The sequence below is a fragment of the Eublepharis macularius genome, chromosome 6 (genome assembly GCF_028583425.1).
Source record: "Eublepharis macularius isolate TG4126 chromosome 6, MPM_Emac_v1.0, whole genome shotgun sequence".
Taxonomy (NCBI): domain Eukaryota; kingdom Metazoa; phylum Chordata; class Lepidosauria; order Squamata; family Eublepharidae; genus Eublepharis; species Eublepharis macularius.
In genome coordinates this window covers 33,136,336-33,153,433 of record NC_072795.1, presented here as the reverse complement: position 1 = coordinate 33,153,433, position 17,098 = coordinate 33,136,336, and the positions used below count along the sequence as shown (strand labels likewise).

The 17,098-nt window shown below is 42.9% G+C and overlaps 2 protein-coding genes across 4 annotated transcripts in view; one reads left to right on the top strand and one right to left on the bottom strand.

The window, feature by feature from the left end:
* The window catches only part of MME (membrane metalloendopeptidase), a 107,300-nt gene that overhangs the window by 12,714 nt on the left and 77,488 nt on the right, over positions 1 to 17,098 (top strand). The window contains exons 1-2 of one of the 3 annotated variants that reach the window (XM_054983298.1): positions 10,087 to 10,171; positions 10,523 to 10,692. In XM_054983298.1, the coding sequence (XP_054839273.1) occupies positions 10,113 to 10,171; positions 10,523 to 10,692 (229 nt within the window). In that variant the 5' untranslated portion in view covers positions 10,087 to 10,112. Of the gene's footprint in view, positions 1 to 10,086; positions 10,172 to 10,270; positions 10,363 to 10,522; positions 10,693 to 17,098 lie in introns of those variants that run through there. The other 2 variants (XM_054983299.1, XM_054983300.1) reach the window with 2 other exon arrangements.
* LOC129332292 (uncharacterized) lies at positions 1,701 to 16,275 on the bottom strand. Its single transcript, XM_054983301.1, has 2 exons — positions 16,058 to 16,275; positions 1,701 to 4,037 (listed from the first exon to the last, which is right to left on the bottom strand). Exons 1-2 carry the CDS (start codon positions 16,071 to 16,073, stop codon positions 3,397 to 3,399), a joined length of 657 nt encoding a protein of 218 aa, XP_054839276.1. The 5' UTR covers positions 16,074 to 16,275; the 3' UTR covers positions 1,701 to 3,396.

The following is a 17,098-nucleotide window of genomic DNA, read 5'->3' as shown; positions in this document are numbered from 1 at the left end:
AATTTATATGTACTGATGACTACATGTAAGTTTCCCTAATAAGACAAACAAGCATTTCCTGATTCAGATCAGGAAAACACCACAGGGCATAAGGCTTTATTTCCCCTTTCCTCAGTCCAAATTGAATCCCTGGCTGCCTGGGAATTAATTTAGCAGTGGGGAACTCCAGGCACATCTCTGATCTAAAGTCCTTGCAGCAGCCATGTTTCTTCCACATGGTCTTTGTAATCTGTGGATCAGTCCTTAGAAAGCTTCCTTCTTCTGAGTGGCCTGACTCCTCAACCCATTTTTAAAGATCTGGGGGGGGGCTCAATCTGAGAACCTTTGGAGTTAAAGACCACAGTAGGGGCCAAGCTGGGCAGAGCTTTTTCTGTGATGGTTCAATCTCTCTTTAATTTTAGGCTGAAGTTTTTTTTTTGTTTAAAACATTTATTAGCCACCTTTCCACCAAAAGAACTAAAGATGGCTTATAATGTAAAAAATTAACAGCATAAACCATATCAAAAAACAACAGTTTAAGTACATTAAAAAGCTGTCCTAAATAAAATAGTCTTCAGCTGCCTGCCTCCTGAAGCCAGGTGCAGCTCCCTGGGGAGACTGTTCCACAATCGTGGGACTGCAACCAAAAAGGCCCTCTACCCACCAACTGAGTTTCTTTGATTGGTTGGTGGGACAGTTAGGAGAGCCTCTCCCTGTGATGTTGACTCCTGGGCAGGAATGTGTGGTTCTTCAGATAACTTGGCCCCAAGGCATATAGGGCTTCGAAGGACAGAACCAACATCTTGAATTGGTTTCAGGAGTGGATTAGAATCCCAGAGTAGTTGCTGTAATATCAGGGTCACATGTACCCAATAGCTGGCTCCAACCAGAAGTCTATCCATAGAATTCTGCACTAGGTGAAGCTCCTGGGTTGTCTTTAAGGGTAGTCCAAAGCAGAGAGCATTGCAGTAGTCCAGTCAAGATTTAACTAAGGCATGAATCACTGTCACTAGATCTATCTGAACTCAGCTGATGTATCAGCCAAACCTAAGCAAATGCATTCCGAGCCACCACAGCCAGCTGGTTTCTAAGGTGACAGCTGTCTCAAGTAGTACTCCTAACCTGCAAAGCTGACTTTTCAAGGGGAGTGTAACCCCCATCTAAGAGAGAGGAGTCTCCATATGTCAATGGTCACATGGGTAGAACAGGAGTCCCCAGTATCATCATCTGAGATTGGTCACTAGGGTTCCCAGGTGCCTGCTCGTGACAGGCAGACTCACGGGGATTTGCACCCTTGCCCACCAATCCGCCAGTGATTGACGGGAGGTGGCAATCCCCCCAGAGATTGCTCACCACGGACAGGCACCCCAGGAACGTGCGCATTGTAACACAGTGCCCCTTAGTCCCAGAGTTAAGAAGTGACTCAGAAAGATACCATGATCAATGGTTTGAAAGGTCGCTGAGAGATCCAGCAGGACTAGCAGGGTCACACTCCCACAGTTTAGTTCTCAGTAGAGGTCATTAACCAAGGTGACCGATGCAGTTTCTTTTCCAAATTTTGGCCTGAAACCAAATTGAAATGGATCCAGAAAATCAGCCTCTTCTAAGAGCCCCTGGAGCTGAGAAGCAACCACCCACTCTAACACCATGCCCAAGAATGGAGAATCCAGAAGTTCTCCTACATAGTAGTTTAGTTTAGTTTATTACATTTATATCCTGCCCTTCCTGCACGCAGGCTCAGGGTGGCTCACAACAATTTTTAAATACAGAGTTTAAAATATACATTTAAAACCACAATAAATGCATAAACCAATCATTAAATGAAAGCATCAATATTCACATAAGAGACTAAATTAAGACCATAAACTGCAGATAGTGAAAGGATGGAACAATCACTCTCAAGGTGTTAGGGTGGCATGGCATGGGCATGGACAGTCAGAGGGGCCATCATCAAGCCTCAGCCATAGGCCTGCTGTAAAATATCTGTTTTACAGGCCATGCAGAACTGTAACAGATCCTGCAGGCTCGGATCTCCATAGTAGGGTTCAGGGAGGTCAAATTACTGCCTCCTTGAGCATGGGTGGTACAATTCTGTTCTCAATGATGCATGTATCACTCCTCTTACCCCTTCAGCCAGTCCCCCTCTGGCAGCCTTTATCAGCCAGGAAGACAAGGGTCAAGAACACAGGTGGTAGGTCTCACTTCTGCAAGGGTCTTGCCCATATTCACAAGCTGAAAGGTATCCATATAAATCGGACAAGCAGATGCCAGAGGTACATCACCTGACCATGCATCCATGCTAGCATCTAACATAGAACAGATCTTGGCAATTTTGTCTGCAAAGTAAGTAAGTAGCAACTTGTTCACAATGAACTGCCACATGGTCAGAGTCCAGTTCTGTGGAGTCATGATGCAGAAGACCTCAAACAACATAGACCAGCTCAGCTGCACGATTATGTGCAGATGCAGTGGTGGTAGAGAAATATGCTTTTTCACTATGATCACCACCACCACAGAACAGGCTCTAATATGGGCTCTATGCCCTTAATACATCCAACTGGATCCTCTTTATGACAACAAGAGACTCCATACATTAAATCTCTGTAGTTTTCAGGTGTAAAGAAGCTGATATGCCCTTAAAGAAATGCATACAAGAAATATATACTGCCAAACTCCACATTATGTTATAAGTCCAGCTCTAATTGAAATTTAGACAGTATGTCCATATATTTGATTAAACTGTGGCTGTGAAGCAGGAGGTGTAGTATATTCCCTGTGGAAAAAATGTGTTTAACCAACAGGTCCAATAAGCCTCTTGCTTAAGAAGTTCCCTATGAAAAATATCCCTATGAGGGCCCTGAACCACATGCAAAACAGAAAATTTGAAATCATTTTCATTATGATTTGCCAGAAAGTGTGTCACCTTGGGTGCATCCAACACTTTGTTTTTAACTCTTTTCTAGTGTTCCAGTACGCAGAACTTAACCAGACTGGTTGTACTGCCTATATACAAGTAACAGCTGCAATTGACAACATATACAACATTAGACGTATTGCACATGGAGAATGATCTTAAATGTATACTGCATTACTTCCCTAGTGGTTTGAATTCCCGTCCCTCTAAGGTCCCTCTAAGGCCTTGAAATTCCTACACATAAAAAGTCCCAAGGGCAAAGTCTGCTCCCAGTTCTCGGGTTGACTGCCGATATCTGAGTCAATAATCAAATCTTTAATATTCTTAGTTCTTCTGAACCTTACAAAGGGTGGTGTTTCACATCCTGGGATATAATTAACAAGTTCCAGTTCATTAGAATTATTCTCCTGATGGAGTTGACCAAAGGTGTATATTCAAAAGCACACCTGAGCCCATTCCTCTCTGTCCTGTTTGGTTCATTGAAAAGTCCAGCTCTGCTAATGCTATTGGCATTTTTTAGCCTGCTCAATCACAGTGATCAGATACCTTATGTTGTTAAAGTGTCTGACCATCTCCCTACTTCCCTGTTTGTAATCCTTTTGTAATATAAAATTCCTTCTAAGTTTCAGAAAGTGGCCAGGTGAGATTTCTCCTAAGATGAGCAGGGTGGAAGGAACTATATAATGCAAGTAACTATTGGTGTCCTTTCCATAGGGTTGCACACCCAAGGTATTTTGCTCTGATCTGTAAACGGTGACATCTAGGAAGGAAATGCAGAAGCTATTATATTGCCAAGTAAACTGAATATTTGGGTTGACACTATTCATCCACATGCAAAATTTACTGATCTTGGTACCATTACCAAAAATAATACAGATGGTTGTTGTGGGTTTTCCAGGCTGTATTGCCATGGTCTTGGCATTGTAGTTCCTGACGTTTCGCCAGCAGCTGTCGAGTATAGAGTGTTTTGTTAGCCTGGTGTTTTTCAGAACTGGAAACCATGCTCTGTTCATTCTTAAGGTTTCTTCTTTCCTGTTGAAGTTTTGTTTATGCTTGTGAATTTCAATGGCTTCCCTGTGCAGTCTGACAAAGTAGTTGGAAGTGTTGTCCAGTATTTTGGTGTCCTGGAATAAGGTACTGTGCCCTGCAGAGAAGATTAGCACATCAACCACCAATCCATATGCAAAAGAACCTCCTCAGGATACAGTGAAGCCTCCCGCCATTAGCATTCCACACCCTGGGAAACTCTTACAGGATGACTCAGCTCAACCCCACCCCTCCTGAGTAGATACAAATGACCTGCCAACATCTTTTCCACACTGTGACACTGACAGATCTCTGTCTTTTGGTGCTACACCACTGAAGATGCCAGCCACAGGTGCTGGCGAAACGTCAGGAACTACAATGCCAGGACCACGGCAATACAGCCCGGAAAACCCACAACAACCATCGTTCTCCGGCTGTGAAAGCCTTCGACAATACAATAATACAGATATTGTCTATGTAGTGTTTGAACACCAATATGTCATCAAAAATAGATTTTGTTCACTATTGCAAAAACTCTTCTGTTCCAATTTGGACATATATAAATTTGCAATGCTGGATGCTGCCACGCAACCCATGTCTACTTCTTTGACTTGTAGAAAAAACTGTCCATTGAACTTTAAAAAATTCTTCTCCAAAATAATGTCTAATAGGGACAGCAGAAAAATTGTGGGAGCGTCAAATCTGTTCTTAGAATTTAACAGTCTCCACAACTGAGCATGTTTCTTCATGGGGGATGCTCGTGTAAAGTGCAGCCACATCCATAGTTAAAAAGACCGCCTCTTTGAATATATGGGTGCCTTCCAACTTCAAAATAAAATCTTTGGTATCCTTTAAATGAAGTGGTGATTCTTCCACAAATGGTTTTAAGGAAAAATCTAAATATTTCAGCAAGGGTCCAAGACAGAATTAGAACCCAATACAATTGGACAACCCTTAGGTGGGAACTCTGGTTTATGAGTTTTGGGGAGTGTATAAAATGCTGGTGTACAGGGGTAGGGATTAGTCAAAACGTTATGGATGGACTCACTAATCACGCTTGACATCATTGCCTCACCCAGAATCACCTTAATTATGTTGGTAATGTGTTTGGTTGGATCTTCCCTGAGAGGATGCTACTTAGTCATCTCAGAGAGCTGTCTATTTACTTCTTGCAAGTAATCACTTCTATTCTGGATTACTATTACACCTCCCTTGTCAGCCTCTTTAATAATTATTTGGTTGTCACTTGCCAGCCCCATTAAGGCTGAACATTCAGGAGAAGAAATATTATACCATCGTTGTTTAAAACCCTTCTCCAGTCTCGTAACATCCCTAAGAACCGTTTATCCAAAAGTTGTTACATTTGTATCATTGACATTTGGAATGAATGTCAATTTAGACTGTAAACCAAAGTGTTCTTGCTCTCTACCTGTCAAGGGAGAGTTGGCAAAGAATTTTCTAAGTTTGCATCTCACAAGCAGGAGCACTCTGCTTGCACGCGACATGGGAAACTATATGGTAGTTGCCAGGCCCCCAACCTCCCTTTTATGTATTGCTTGAGTAGAATGAAGGCTCCTGAGGCCTACAAAGCTATTGGTGTTTGGGTGCTGACATGGCCAATCACAACTGTTGCTTTGTAGTCCAATTGCTGTGCTCCAAAGTAGATACTTGTATATAGTTCATGCAAATGAAGGATTCTAGCTGCTTACATTGTATTGGTTGTTGTAAAAGTGGGAGTGGTTTCTACAAGTACAAATTGGTTACTCTTGAGCCTGAGTCTTCAGTCTGTCTGCTTCCAGTCTCCAATAAAGATGTTTATTATAATAAAGAGCTGTTAATCTCAATATACAGTACTCCTGCTTGGGAGTTTGGGGGACCCGACAACCCTATGCTAGCCTAAGCTCATACTGAGCTTTAACTTTTCTAATGCTCTCCCTACAAGCATTGGTTATTTGTTTATATTCATCCTTGATTATAAGGCCCTCCTTCCATTTCCTAAATGTGTCTTTTATTTCTCAACTCGTTAAAAAGTTTTTTATAAAGCCATTTTGGCTTCTTTAGGCTCCTCCCATTTTTCCTTCTCATAGGAATCGTTTGTGATTGTGGCTTCAGTATTTATACTGGGATACTACATCACATCCAATGTTGTCTGTCTATGCATTTCAGTTTGGCTTTTCTACAAAAAAAAATTAAATAAAACAATTTAAACCAGTAAAACAAAGAAAGAAAATGCAGACTTATTTGGCTGGTTTTGGCCCATTAAGTTGTCAACTATAGGCCTCAGGCTGTGAGCCATAGGGTCAGATCTGAGGGCTCTTCCTTGGCTTGCTCCTCTGACCACGTCTTGGCTATGTATCTGCAAGGTACCCTAAACACCTGCGATATGTGCAATGTTAGCACAATGTCTACCTGGGCTTTGGATCTCTGGTACATTGTTTATGTAGCAAGCATAGGTTTGAGGTGCAATGTTTCCAGCCCACTAGTGGCATGTTTAAATCAGACCTTATACCTGGGCTGCACACCCAAGAGAGTGAAGTGGGAATGAGGTAATAGAATACTGAAGTGGTAGGATTGGCTGCACCACTTCAGACTGGAAATTGTGGTGGATTCTGGTTTGGAATGTTCTTCCATATAACAAGATCTATACAAATCAAAAACTTGCCCACAAGGAAAAAAGGCAAAGTGTGGGGTTAGCACCTTTTGGTACCAGTTTTCTGGTTGCAATGAGTTTTTAACATAGGGTAACATTTGAAACTGTGATCCTCTACCTGTAGTATGAAGTGGTGCAGGCTGTTTTATCACCTCAGCGCTCTTACTCATCCTGCTGTGTAAATAAACCAGGCCTGACTTAAATCTGGCAGCTGTATCTAAACAGACGGGATAGCGACAGACCCACCAATAAATCACTTGCTCCAGGTATTACAGGGTTAAACCAATTAAAACTTCAATAGGAATAAGCCAATGTGGCCAATTTTTGTTTCTTTTTGATATTGCATTTTATCATTGTCCTCAGTTTTGGTTCTCCTCATTTCTGTTGCTGCCTGATTCTTTTCTATTTTTTATACCAGTTTTATATTTCTAAAACATTTTAAGATCATATATAATATATATTATACATTATAGATCATACGTAAACTATATATACTCAATTTATGCAATAGCATTCAAAATGTTTTAATTTTTGTCTGGAAGAAAAACTAATCTGGAAATGCAGATTTGCAGTTTCATTTATCATAAGGGACAGCCATATTGAAATGGCGATATTCAAACGTACCCACTCAGGTTTTGAAATTCAGCTTCATAACTAAAGCAAGGCACTTGTATTTAAATTAAGAGTTTACACCAAAAGGAAATAATATAAATAAAACCAAATTCCAATACTAATTTACTGAGGTGGTTGTATCTCAGTTCAAATCAATTACCAAGTGTCTTTCTGAGGTAATCCAAATGTCAGGTCAGTCAACAATTGTCTGTTTCTCCTCAGCTGTCTTCACCTGCAACTGTTAGAATTCAATTGTTGACAGAATGTTCAAGTGCCCCAATCAGATTTGTCCATCTGACATCTTTATCAGCATTTTTTTTCTAGATCAATTTGTAGCTCACAATGATAACCTATACCAGGAGAGAAGGCAGCATGGCATAGCCCAATCTCATCAGAACTTGGATGCTAAGAAGAGTCAGTACTTGGATGGGAAACCCACCAAGGAAGACTGGAGAGAGGCAATGGCAAACCACCTCTGCTTCTCACTTGCCTTGAAAGCCCCTTGCTGGGGTCGATAAGTCATTTGTGACTTGACGGCACATTATACACACACATGATAACCTATATATAGCAAGTATATAGTAGTGAAAAGTGCCTTCAAGTCATAACTGACTTATGACAACCGCTGCTGGGGTTTTCAAGGCAAGAGAGTAAAGAGGTGGCTTGCCATTGCCTGCCTCTGTGTTGCGACCTTGGTCTTCCTTGGAGGTCTCCCATCCAATTACTAACCAAGGCTGACTCCACTTATCTTCTGAGATCTGATGAGATCAGGCTTACCCCAGGCTATCTAGGTCAGAGCTAGAAAGTGTATATGGTTGAGCATTTCATTAAAGGAAGAAATGGTTCGATCCTCCCACAGCACCACAGTTTTGATCTAATTAGCTCTTTCCCACCAGCTGTTTTAAAAAGAAATTTAGAGGGTAGATATGTCTAGTTTGGCCTTTATGATTTATTTATTATATTTATGAGCACATTAAATTTCCTCATACTGAGAGAGGCCCTTTAATTATTTCATACATTTATTTAGAGAGCAATCCTAAGCGATCTACTCAGATTGCTACTTGCGTCTATTCAATGGGGCATACTCCCAAGAAAGTGTTTTTAAGATTGCACTGTTAGTTTTTTTTAGCCACCCCATCCTCTAAGGAGATCAAGGAAGCATATATATGCTCTTTCCCTCCATTTGTCCTTACAACACCCCTGTAAGGAAGGCTAGTCTGAGAAACAGAGAGAGTGACTAGCCCAAAGTCACCCAGTGAGCTTACATGGCAGAGTGGGGATTTGAACCTGGACGTTCCAGTTCCTAGGCTGACATCCTAACTACTATACCGTGCTGGGCTGGCATTGCCACATCTAGCTCAGTATCAGCAGTTGTTTTAAGTTCTCAGGTAGAATCGTTTCACGTTGTCTGTTATCTGATTCTTTAACTAGAGATGGCCACAGACTGTCTTGGGCCTTCTCTATGAACCCTTGGGCAGGACATGAACCCTGAGACACAGACCCTCCCAGTAGGATTTATTTTCTATATTTCAACTATAAAGTCCTCAAAATAGTTTGTAACCTTTTAAAATACAAGTTTAACTTCTTCTTACCACCACTCCCAAGAACTTGACATCTATGGGATAGGGTTAGGGTTGTCAACCTGTAGGTTATAATGGGAGATTTCCTGGGATTACAACTGATCTCCAGGCTACAAAGATGAGTTCCCCTGGAGAAAAAGGCTGTTTTAGAGGTGGAATCTATGGCATTATACCCTGCTGAGGTCCCTCCCCTTCCCAAACTCCACCCTCTCCAGGCTCCACCCCCTGAATCTCCAGGAATTTCACAACCTGAACCTGGCTGGCACCACTAGGGGTGCCAGGCCAAGCCCAGCAACTGGCAAGAGGATTGAAGGCAATGAAGCAATAGAGTTTTTGGCAACTCTTAGCAGTCACTGCTGTCACTTCCAGGTTTTCCATGGAAGTGAGTTTGTCATGCCCATGCCACTGCCTTTTAAAATAATTTCCTGAAGCAACAGGAGCTCAGGGCAGCAGATCTCTCACTCTCACCAGGAGTTTGGCAGCCATACTATAGGACATGATCCTGCTGTAGCTTATCTGTCCTCAGTATTACATAATTTGTTGCTGCCCACCATTTTGTTACCAAGTAGTGCACATCATAACCCTAACTTCTAAAGCATTGCTTCCCGTGTGAAATCTTCCCAAATAGACATACTCACACGAGCCCAGGAGCTATTCTGCCCCTGTTGTAATTCCATTGATGGGTATGGAATGATTTATTCTTCTAGCCCCTTCTTCCCAGGTGCTTCTGATGCAGTTCCATTGGTGATTTCATATTTTAGTTCACACTGATTTGGAATTGCCATTTATGATATAATTTTACTAGTCTATTTTTTTTATTTATTGTTTTAATCTAGCTTGTTGCATTTTTTTTTCTTTTTAAAAAATTATGAGTCACCGAGCAACCATTTGGGTGGAATATGGGGTTGTTAACTCCAACACAGGAGATGTATAAAAATGTGGGAGCAGTGCCTGGGGAAGGTGCAATGCGGAGAAGGAAAAGGAACTCAACAGAGCTGGGATTTCCATAGTACACTATATACTCCACTTTCTGAAGTTGCCATTTCCTTCAGAGGAACTGATCTCTGGAGATCAGTTATAATTCCAAAAGAACTCCAGGCTGCACCTGGAGGATGGTAACCCTAGAGGAAAGATAGCATATATGTTGCAATAATCATTCTTGTAGTGAGTCCAGCTAATTGTCTATTCTAGGATAACAGACCGTCCTTTTTCTGGCCCTGACTTCTGGTTCAGGTTCCACTAATATTGGTCCTGTGTGTTCAGCCTAGAATATTTCCTCATCTATTTAATGGCTACTGAAGCCCTCAGCTCCAGACTTTAGTCATTATTAATTGCTGAAAGGATGTGAAAAATGCCAGAGAAGCAAAATAGAATACTTTTCACCACTTGCAAAACAACAGAGACTGAAAGGTTAAGTTAATTTTTATTCAAACATTAAGGGCAGTCTTTCGCTCACTTATGAACTCTTGTACCAGGGAGGGCAATTAAATTAGATATGTTAGCTATAAATCCAAGTGTTGGTTTGTTTTCTTTCCCTTTTTTTAGCCTCTCTGCATGTGTGTAATAACATCTTTGTCCTGCAAATTATAAGTGGCAAAACTGTGAGTTGACTTACTGTCATGACTGCTTTATCTTTTTAAAAACTATCAGTAGTTCCTCTTTCTCAAAGGAAAAATAAGGTCCTAACTAAATAGGAGGAACTTAGAATTTCCATCCTTATGGAATCTGAATAACTCTTTATTCCTCAACATCTCTTTTCAGACTCTGGGTTATGGGCAAGTCAGAAAGTCAGATGGATATAACTGAAATGAACTCTCCAAAACAAAAGAAAAAACCACGATGGAGTGCTCTGGAAATTGGGCTTGCAGTTGTAGTAGCCCTTCTTGCTATCGTTGGCATCACCATGATAATTCTGTATACAACCCGTTCTGGTAAGTAGAAGCTCATATAATTATCATTTTAGTGGCAAGCATTCTTTTGAAACATTATGTTGAAGGGAAAAGGAAGAATGCTAGCATGAAATATAACTGCACAGAAAGGAGATGATTAGAATCATAGGGTAAAACCTTTTAGTGCATTTGAATTTGTTTCTTGGACCACTATTAGTTCTTTGGCTGTTGAACTAGCCAAAACTGCAACATGCTCCTTTATAATAAGAAGAATGAATATGGATAAGTATTGCATCTTGACCTGCTTAGGGGGTGGGGAATACCTACCCTTGTTATTGTTCAGCTGGAATATCAAAATAATTTGGCAGCCTAAAATCAGATAAACTCCATTATTAAAACATGACCCAGCCAAAAGAAGTTTCATTAAGGTCATTTAAGTGTCATTAAGGTCAACGAAACTTTAAAGTGTTTTGCTTTGACTGGATCATGTCCATAGATAAAAGTGCATTGTTTCTAGGCAAACATTTGAAACAGCTGTTTCTTAGCGCCATTATTATGACTAGCTTCCAAATCTACCTGCATATTCAAGCATCTACAGTTATTGTTCACTGTGACAAATACATGCGCAAAATGGAATTGGAAGGGGACCAAATCAAAATCATAGTTTTCTATGATCATGTGAAGTATATTTTCATATGATTCATGCATTAAAATTACCAGTTCCATTTTGTGAGAGGGAAGCTGGACCTTTGAGAGATGTATGGATGTCAGATGTGATTTTTCCCCATTAAAGTACTCTCCTGACACCCTCATCTAATTGAATTCTACTGACAACCCTTTTGAGATCTGGGCAAATAGTAGCTGAAGATATAAGGCTTTAAGCTTCTAGAAAGTATTGGGCTCTAGACTTCCTGTGGAAGTCAGATACAACCAAATGAGCTCTCAAGAATTGTGTTGGAACATATGCATTTCCTAACAAAGATTGACAACTAGCATGTTGTAATGACTTAACTGTTTAGCTTGATTGTGGAAAATCTCAGTTATGAAGCAGGTCTATTCAAGATTATAGTGAGGCTAAACTATTTGTTACAGTTCCTGGGAAGACATATGGTTATGAATATCATATCACTATTAAATTATTGCCTAAGTCTCCTGAGGGCCAAAGCAGGGGACAGGGAAGGTGGTGGGTACTTGAACAATCTCCTGCATTGCTAGAAAATGATATCATTTCCGGCGCAACATGGAAGTGATGGGTCATGTCAGGGGCAAATTCTCTAAAAACACTAAGTTTGGCAGCAATTATTAGAGAATCAGGCCCAACACAATCTGTTGCTTTTACATCATACTGAAAAGACATCATTTTCCAGCAATGTGTGAGTGCACATTTCAGCCACATGCCTCCCAGGTGGAGTGCATGAGGTCAGCCAGTTGCCCCTGCCTCCCCACTGCCAGCCAGGTGGCAGTAGCAGGGGGTGGCTGGCAGTAGCTGGACGATCCCCCACATCCAGGGCTTTTTTTCAGGGGGAACGCAGGGGAACGGAGTTCCGGAACCTCTTGAAAATGGTTACATGGCTGGTGGCCCCGCCTCCTGATCTCCAGACAGAGGGGAGTTGAGATTGCCCTCTGCACCGCTCAGCGGCGCGGAGGGCAATTTCAACTCCCCTCTGTCTGGAGATCATGGGGCAGGGCCACCAGCCATGTGACCGTTTTCTCCGAGGGCAACCCACTGAGTTCCACCACCTCTTTTCCCAGAAAAAAAGCCCTGCCCACCCCCAGCAGGGGACTGGCAACTCTATCCTTGAATCTCTGAGAGAATGAGATACTTAATGAGACTGGCATTTAACCAACTATCCATGGACTTTGTGAAACAGGATTTTTCCACTTCTGCCTCCTGTTGCAGCCTACAGAGCTCCCTAAAATTTTGTTCCTGTGGGTCTGCAGGCCCTCAGGAACAGCACAGGAAGCAAGTGCAGGTATGCTGTGGAAGAGAGAATTGGCAGAAATTGTAAGACAGAAATACCCTTCTGTTGAAGGAAGTACATAGTGGCAATATGCTTGTGGGTCAGCACTCTGGAGAATTGCTCATATTTTAAAATTTGCTTATTGTGTTTTTACCCAACTTCTCAAAAAACTAAGTTGAAAAGTGGCTTAAAGTAATCTTTTGGGAAAATACTAGTATATTTAACTTTGGATGAGGCATTACTGCTCATGCATATATTTGATGGAATTTTGGATTATTTGTGGCTTTTTACAAACATTCCCATAGCCTTCCAACATTGGCTGAATCCACACTTACCACTATAGCGCTAAACAGTCGGAATGATAGCATCTTCCTGGTGCATTTTATGACATCATCGCACCACGATGCCACTCTCATGGCGTGATGACATCATAAAACGCGCCTGGAAGATGCTATCATTCTGACTGTTTAGTGCTATGCCAGTAAGTGTGGATTCAGCCATTGAATAAATGGCACGTGGATATTTTTTTCAAGAAACTGTAACAGAGACTTCAAATATCCAGATAATAACATAGATGGGCTGGTAAATTTATGCTAATGAAAGTTCACAAAGAACCTGAAGAGTTCTAATAAGTAATAATTCACTATTATAACGGATAAATGAAAGCAGAAATTGGGAATTACCTAAAAATAAAGTTTGTTCACTCTGCTATGCAGCAGATTTTGTGGGGTACAATCAAAAAATTTTTCGATAGCCCACAGATCTATAAAAATTAGATGACGAGAAGCAAAATTAAGTGTTTTGAAATCCAAGCTCAGTGAATCTACAATATTGATCAAATTTTGTTTTCCTCAGAAAATGATATTCGTAGGCTAAAAATGTGATAAGCCAACAGCCTTCTCATGAAGAAACATTTTGATTAGCATGAATTAAAAAAGACTATTGGGAAAGCGAAGGAGCTGTTAGCATTCCTTCTTAATCAGGAAAAACTCTACTTTCAATCAGTTTGAGATGATGAAAGACAAATCCATACTGAGCAGGATTGCTTCCTAAAACATTTGAAGTGCTGTTGATCCTAACAGCTTGCCTCCATCTCTGTTAGAAGATATAATCAAGGCAATACTGAAATTAGAAGGAGACAAGCAGGAAACCTGCAAGGGCTTGTTGCGGGGCGGGGGGGATCTCATCCCCTCCCGTATCCCTCCCTATTTCCTCTTTTTCTTTCCCAGCAGCCCCCACTGTTGCTTGCCTTTTCCTGCTTCCTTCTCTCCTTCCCACCCACCAATTGTAATTTTCATTTTTGCTTGTGAGTTAGGAACAGGGTAGTAACTCCGGTTCCTACCATTGATTGTAATATTTATTTTATTTTATTTATTCAATTTATATACCGCCCATCCCAGGGGCTCTGGGCGGTGAACAGTTAAAATTGATAAAAACAAAACTAAAATCAATATACAAATAATAAAACAAATTAACAAGGTGCAGTGGTGGGGAGAACCTTCCCCACCCCAAAGGTGGGAGGCCGACATGGCACCGCCCCCTTCAATCACCAAACGCCTGGCGGAACAGCTCTGTCTTACAGGCCCGGCGGAACGATAATATGTCCCGCTGGGCCCGGGTTTCCATTGACAGAGCGTTCCACCAGGCTGGGGCCAGGACTGAAAAAGCCCTGGCCCTGGTTGAAGCGAGGCGGGCTTCCTTAGGGCCGGGGACCACAAGTAAATATTTATTCGCTGATCGGAGCGATCTCCGGGGAACGTACAGGGAGAGGCGGTCCCAAAGATATGCCGGTCCCAACCCACTCAGGGCTTTAAAGGTAAGAACCAACACTTTGAACCTGATTCGGAATTCAACTGGAAGCCAGTGCAGCTGGCGCAGGACAGGTGTGATGTGTGACTGGTAAGGTATACCAGTCAGGACCCGTGCCGCCGCATTCTGGACCAGTTGCAGTTTCCGGATCAGGCCCAGGGGTAGCCCAGCGTAGAGTGAGTTACAGTAATCTAGCCTGGAGGTGACCGTTGCATGGATCACTGTAGCCAGGTCCTGGGGCGTCAGGTAGGGGGCAAGTTGCCTGATCTGACGAAGATGGAAAAATGCAGACTTGGCAACCGCCGTGACCTGGGCCTCCATCGATAGGGAGGCATCCAGGAGCACACCCAGACTCTTTACCACTGGCAAAGTTGCCAGTGGTGTCCCATGTTGGGAGCTGGATCCCAACATCTGGCAGCCCCCCCAGCTGCAGGACCTCCGTCTTCACTGGGTTCAATTTCAGCCTGCTCTGTTTCAACCATGCCGTCACAGCCTCCAAAGCTCTGGCCAGATTGTCTGGGGCCGTGTCTGGCCGGCCGTCCATCAACAGAAAAAGTTGGGTGTCATCCGCGTATTGATGACAACCCAGCCCAAACCTCTGCACCAACTGGGCGAGGGGGCGCATATAGATGTTAAATAACATTGGGGAGAGTATCGCCCCTTGGGGAACCCCGCACACCAAAGGGTGACGGGCCGATAGATCTCCCCCGAGCGCCACCCTCTGTCCCCGACCCTGGAGAAAGGAGACCAGCCACTGTAAGACTGTCCCCCTAATCCCCACGTCGGCAAGGCGGCTGGCCAACAAATCATAGTCAACCGTGTCAAACACTGCTGTGAGATCAAGTAACACAAGCAGCGCTGACCCGCCTCGATCCAGATGCCTGCGAAGGTCGTCTGTGAGGGCAACCAAGGCTGTCTCCGTCCCATGGCCAGGACGGAAGCCAGACTGGAATGGGCCCAGGACTAGAGCATCATTCAGGAATTCCTGCAGTTGTACCGCCACCGCCCGCTCAATCACCTTGCCCAGGAATGGGAGGTTCGACACTGGGCGGTAACTGGACGGGTCAGTGGGGTCCAAAGATGGTTTTTTCAGGAGGGGCCGCACTACCGCCTCCTTTAACACTCCTGGAAAAACCCCAGAGCTCAGGGAGATGTTAACAATGGCCTCCAGATGGTCCCGTAGCCCCTCCGAGCTGGCCTTCACCAGCCAGGATGGGCAGGGGTCCAGAGGACAGGTGGTTGGCCTCATCCCCTGCAGGATCCTGTCCACATCATCCTGAGAGAGCAGGCTGAAATGGTCTAATACGGACCCAGAAGACGGCCAAGGGGTCTCCAGTTCCCTTACTGTATCAACAGTGGGTGGCAGGCCACGGCGAAGGGACAAGATTTTACCCGCAAAATAGCTCGCAAAAGCCTCGCAGCCAATAGTTGAATTAAGAATTTGGTGGTCTCCCTGAGAGAGGGAGACCAAGGACCGAACTGTTTGAAATAATTGAGCCGGGCGTGAGCTAGCGGATGCAATGGAAGCAGCAAAGAAATCCCTCTTTGCTGCTTTCACTGCCACCTCATAGGCTTTCATAAACGTCCTATAAGATGTTCTAATACATGCAATAAATAGACCACACCAACCAACTTACCTTTAATTGTACCCATCTCAGTCTTCAGCTTTCCCTCCTTTTATTATTTTCATTATTATTTATATTTACTTCCTATAATGCCCACCTTTCCTCCATTAGGGATCCAAAGTGGCTGACATCGCTCTCCTCTCCTGCATTTTATCCTCACACATCCTGTGAAGTAGGTTAGGCTGAGAGTATTGTTTTACCCAAATTGCTATACACAGGAAAACCTTATAACAAGCAAAGGCATGCACTTTCTGACAAGGAACAAATGACTGCATTGTGGGCTATTAAAACAAATATTTGGGAGATCTTTAACCTGTGTATTCCAATGTCCAAATTCAGCACAGCACCCAAAAGACTCTTAAAATGAAACCGCACAAGCCAAATTAATTGTTACTCAAATGGAGAAAAGAGAGATTATAAAGCAGCAAACCAAAAAGAATGTTCCCTAACAGCCACTTGTCCGTTAAGGAAAACAGGGGGAGGGGTGCAACCTGACCTGTAGAGTGTGGAAATCCTTTAGAGTTCAGTAGTAGAGAGCAGAAGAGTGGGGTGTAGAGGCAGAGACCAGCTCGTGTCTCCACGGAGCCTGTGCCAAGTCACACAGGGGCTGTAGTAGCTGGACAAACAGGAGCAGCTGAGCCTGCTAGTGGGGAGGTCGGGTTGTAAATTGAATAAATTAAATTAAATTAAAAACTGCTGCAAAATGTTGGCGATTTGGGGACTGTTAAAACGCTGGTGGTGCTAAGATCAGGTGTCTCCTTGCTCAGAACTGGGCCGGAGCCCAAACGTTTGAATCCTATTGGGTGATTTAAAGTTAACTGTACAGGGGGCTTTCTCCCTGGTTTGCAAAGAGCAAGATGAGCAGAGTGAACAATAAGCACAAGCAGAAAAGGTGAAATGCAAGTATGTTCCCTGGAGCAGTTTGGGGAAAATAGAATCCTGGTTGACTTGATAGATAGGAAGGGCAGGAATGAGTTGGCTGGAATTGATTATTGCTTATTGTTTAGAGGTTGCGACAATTTTTCTAAGATCAGATTATTCACAGAGGAGGTT